The sequence below is a fragment of the Solea senegalensis genome, linkage group LG2 (genome assembly GCF_019176455.1).
Source record: "Solea senegalensis isolate Sse05_10M linkage group LG2, IFAPA_SoseM_1, whole genome shotgun sequence".
Lineage (NCBI taxonomy): Eukaryota > Metazoa > Chordata > Actinopteri > Pleuronectiformes > Soleidae > Solea > Solea senegalensis.
Genome location: NC_058022.1, coordinates 19117556 through 19122599, shown reverse-complemented (window position 1 = coordinate 19122599; position 5044 = coordinate 19117556). Strand labels below are relative to the sequence as shown.

General features: G+C 41.9%; 1 protein-coding gene across 2 annotated transcripts; it reads right to left on the bottom strand.

The window, feature by feature from the left end:
* Window positions 1-2065: 2065 nt before the first annotated feature.
* si:ch211-184m13.4 (uncharacterized protein LOC798560 homolog) lies at window positions 2066-4813 on the bottom strand. Of its 2 annotated transcripts, none has more exons than XM_044019302.1 (4): window positions 4752-4813; window positions 4263-4623; window positions 2919-3433; window positions 2066-2839 (listed from the first exon to the last, which is right to left on the bottom strand). In XM_044019302.1, exons 2-4 carry the CDS (start codon window positions 4591-4593, stop codon window positions 2675-2677), a joined length of 1011 nt encoding a protein of 336 aa, XP_043875237.1. In that variant the 5' UTR covers window positions 4594-4623; window positions 4752-4813; the 3' UTR covers window positions 2066-2674. The 2 variants fall into 2 exon arrangements, with proteins under 2 accessions (XP_043875237.1, XP_043875236.1); XM_044019301.1 differs by having other exon boundaries at window positions 4263-4648; window positions 4752-4806.
* Window positions 4814-5044: the final 231 nt, after the last annotated feature.

Below are 5044 nucleotides of genomic sequence, written 5' to 3'. Positions count from 1 at the left end.
TAGGCGGTAAAACAGGCGAGGGAGGAAGAGCGGTATTATGTCAACGCGGAGGGACAAGTGTGCTGTTGGTGGCTGCACAGTGGAGCACAGTGTTTTACAGAGGATTTTATATATGACGCTAATGTGCCGGATAAAGTCAGCAATCGTGTGTTTGCACCACTTCACATCAGACTGCGGCCAGCGGTCGACGTATTTAGTCAGGGGACGTATTTCACCGACGTACAAACACACAAATTGTTAAGAAAAGATCACACAGAGCTCATAACTGACCATTCTGACACGTCCTACTTAAACATATTTGTTCAGTACGTCCTCCATGACCGGAGCACAGACTACACTCTCTGTGAAAATCAGTTAGGGGCATAGGGACAGCACCGCTGCTCGCCACCGCTGATCGCCAGCTCGCCGGAGCACTGGAGCTGGTCAGCGGTGGGGAGGTCTCCGGAGCACAGTCTCCGGTCTGATACAGAAACATGCAGTTTATTCAGCTCGCCGCGCGCCGCTGGCGATCAGCGGTGCTGTTCATAAGTGTTTTAACTGATTTACAGTTCGGCACTGTTCGGCTCGATCTTTATGTAGGACGTCTCTTCCTGTGACGGCACTCTCGCTGTTTTCTGCGCACGCTGCCATGTTGATATTGTCAGAGAGCTGGTGGAGGGAGGGGGAGACGAATAGAGCTGTAAAGCGCTGTAAAGAGGACAAATCAGAAACCCCCTGGAAGAAGTGGGGGTGTGTTTGCCGGTGTCTCATTTGCATGTAAAGGGACCATGCACGAAAACCGAGCGTTCTGAAAGGGGCGGGTTTAGCAGGGTTATTGAACTACTATGATTCTTCATCCTTATGGTATTTTGACCAAAGCATGTCACTGACATGTTCATTAGGACACCAGGGAACTATTGGGGAAATAGGGTATAATATGTCCCCTTTAAGCAGACCAAACTCCTCGATGAATCGGAGCGCTGTCCCTTATATCCAAGATATCCCACCAGACACTTTACATTTACATATCCATTGTGATTTACTCAGGAATGCTATTTCCATCTGAGGACCTTTTATTTACCATGGGGTATTTTCACATGACAGTTGAGCCACCTTGACTTGTCTACTTTCTGCACTGAGAACATCAGACCTACACACTTCAAATGAGACAGTGTTTACACTTCAGAGTGGTGGGACTGTCCCCAACTGATGAGGTTTGAACCTAGTTGATTAATTCATTTACCGATAATCAAAGAGCAGAATATACAGAGTGATGACGTTTCGTCTATTGTCTCCAGGGTGTGGTCTCACTGTCTTACAATATACATATACACATACATGTGTGGTTTGAGCTGTGTATGTTGTGACATTTTTTTGTTTGTCCTCTAAAACTTTGCTTTTTGTATGTTGTTCCAACTCTTTGGTTTAGTTTCTATCAGTGTTTTTTTCCATTTAGTTGTATATCACTGTCAAATGTTAAAAAACCTTATTCTATCTTGACCATCAATTGATTTGACAACTTTAGATCCATATCCACCTTATTTCTAGTTTATACTAGAGTATATGAAGGTGGGTGACTTCATGCTTACACAGCCGAGTCCGTACACTTGGCTTGACTGGATCCAAGCATGTCTGTCTGTCTGTCACTTATTTAGCAAATGTTTTTAGAGACTTGTAAAGTAAAATAATTCATGTTTATTTGATTTAATAGTCTTGGCAAGTAAGTATTTATTCACGTTGCTTTCTACTTCTGCAAGCTCAAAGGGAGGCTTCTTGAAGTCAGGAAATTAAATCTTTAAATATGGGACTTTGCACTATAAACAGACCATCTGCACCTGCTCAAATGTGACGCCCGCGCACACACACACACCACCTTCAACCACAATATGTGGGACCCAGGAGGAATGAGGCCTGTGTGAGGGGGAGCAGGAAAGGTGGGTGAGGAAGTGGTGTTGGTATTTATCTCTACACACCCACACACAGTCAGATGTGGGTATGGAAGGTAGCTGCTTGACATGCTCTCATTTTGGCAAAGTGTGCAAACAAAAATACACTAAAACACACAACTAATAAACAAGAGGCTATAGACGTCTGTGGTAATAGTTTAAATGTCAACTAATAAGCATATTATATACGCACTTGGCTTGACTCATATTGGTGCAACGATATTTGATCAACATGCACTTTTACAGAAGTGAAAGCTGCTTTTCCACCGCAACATTTACCCATTACGCAATAGGGTAAAAAACTTTAACAAAGATTATTCATCTACTCTGTGGTATATTCTTTCTTTTTTGTACCCTGCTTACATACACATGAGGCTAGAAGTACACAAACACAACATCTTCATTGTTACTACATGGTCTTTACAGTAAAATGTTGCAGTCAATAATAAAAGTTCAAATGTAAAAGTAGCAATATAATAAATGTGGCACACTACAGTATGTACAGGGATGTCATACACTTAAGCAGGTTATATAGATTTTGGGAGGGCCTAAGGACATTTAAATGTTTGACTTTTCTGCATTCTACCATGCATTTTGTACACATAAACATGCTCGATTATCACAAAATCTAGTCATTTCATGACGACATAAAATCAGCAGTACAAAAATGGGCATGTGTGAGCCGAAAATGAGTGAACTAGGCTTTCTCTGTGACAGTGGTTGTTGGCATATCTCAGCTGTGGTTTCCATCAGGTGTTGCTGCTGCTGTTCTCTGTCGTCATTTTGGAGGAAGCGCCGGAGGTATGTAGATAGTCCTTAAAGAGGCTCATCACCCGCTTCTTGTAGGTCTTAATGGCAAAGAAGTAGATGACAGGATCCAAGCAGCAGTTGAAGTTCATTAGTGAAACTGTAATCTGCACAGGAGAAGATGGATATGGATTAGAAAATTGGACAACTGTGCGATATCAATTTAAAGAAAAACACAGTTCTTACTTGTAAAGACATCTTAAAGGCCCTCAGATCCGCACAAGTGGGCTTATGGTGTATCTTCCTGGTCATAAACTGCATGACATTGAGGTGGTAAGGGCTGAAGCATGTGATGAAGGTGAGAAGAATGAGGAGGATGATGGTGTTGGCCCTGTGATTCCTCCTCGATCGACTAGTTACAGCATTCTGCTTGGCTGCAGCTCGCAGCTTCAGGTTGATCTTGGCATAGCAACCCACGATGATGACAAGTGGGCAGCAGAAGGAGAAGGCACAGGCCAGAAGCAGGAGGTACGGGGTGAAATGGGAGCCATCGAAGTTGAAGTACTCCATGCAGGTCAGTCTTTTCTGGTCCTCTTGGAGCATGCTGCGGAACAGCAGGGGAGCTATTTGTAGAGACACCAGAGCCCAGACCAGGCAGCAGACCCTGCGCACCACCCTCACACTCCGTAAACACTGCAGCTGGTGGGGATGCACCATGGCCAGATACCTGTCCAAGCTGATACAGGTCATGAAACCAATACCTAGTGGAAATATAATGGTTATGCAAGAATGTATGATTAACACATTTAAAAAAAGGCTGAGAGAACAAATACATTTCATATAAAAGATTATAATCTCAGCTAACAAGCAGCAACATTTTGGTCATCATTTATTCACTATTTTATATTATGAATCATGAATTACTGTCATTTTATAATTCATATATTCTCAAAAAATAGAATATATTATTATTATATTGTCCTATAGGTTACATCACATATGTCCAAAGTCTGGCCCACAGTCCAATCACAGCCCTTGGTGAGATTTTTACGGCCCACAGGTTCAGTTTTATGCAATGTATTATTTATGGCTAGGGAGGGACTTGGAGCAAAAAAAATCATAGTCGCAAAACTTGTAGCCACACATTATCCCATTAGCTCAGCTTGTAGTGACGTCAGCTTTAAAACCTGAGTCTGGGGTTCACAATCCACCTGTGACAGATAGATGAATGTGTACTCATCTCTTATGTGATTTGACTCCAGATGTGAAAGAAAGGCATTGTTTTTCATGTTTTCACTCAGGCATGCCATAGATTTGGTTACGCTTCCATTTAAAAATGATAATTGTGACAATGAAAAGGACATTTTCATAAAACAGTGCATTTGTATGATTTTTCTTTTTTTTTTTAAAAAAAAAGGGTCTGAAGTCAAATCTGGCTCTTGTTGAAAAAAAGTTTGGACACCCATGGATTACAAAATGTGGATGCCTTTCTCACACATAGTTTGGAAAGAAAAAGAGAAGATTCAGTAAACCACATTCAAAGGTTTGCAGATGCAGATAAAGACACACTTGGACCTACATGTATATTACCTGCATAGGTGTTTGCAAAGAACAGAAGTGTGCTCAGTCTGCAAAGAAAGTCCCCAAAGGGCCAGTCGAAGTGACGGATGTAGTACGTAATTCTGCCCGGCAAAGTCAGTGTGAACAGGGTGTCAGAGAGCGCAAGGTTAACCAGATAGATGGAGGTGGAGTTGAACTTGTGCTTTCTCTGGCAGATCACATAGAGAACCAAACTGTTGCCGCACACGCTGATCGCAAAAACCACAGAGTAGAAAATGGGGAAAAGAACCACTGCAGCTTTTTGGTACACAAACACATCACAGCCGCTCTGGTTTGGAGAGTTTAAAGCCGAGGAGATCATGATGGTGATGTTGTCAACAGCCAAGCAAACCTGTCAGTTTGAGAAAAGGATCCCACTGAAATGCATAAATCATAACAGACAGGAGAGTAAAGCATGTGCAAAAGAGCCCACTGACTTCTTTAAAGCAATATAGATTGTCACAATATAAAAATACTTACAATTAGAGCTATGAAAGCTCAGTGAATGCAGCTGAATCTTCTGGTTGTGTTTGTCAACTGAGCTGCAACACAGTAAATCCCTCAGAGAAGGTTGTATGCAGTGTTCAAATCCCACCTCTCCCTTTTGACATCATAGGTTTTGTTCTGCTGTAACTGTTGAACTTATCTGACGCACTGTTTTAGAGCTTTGTACATTCACACAAATCCTTCATTTAACTTTAGGGGATTAGTGGACACTTGTGGTCATTTGTTTCCCTTCTATTACTTTAATATTTGATTACGCTGCATATCTT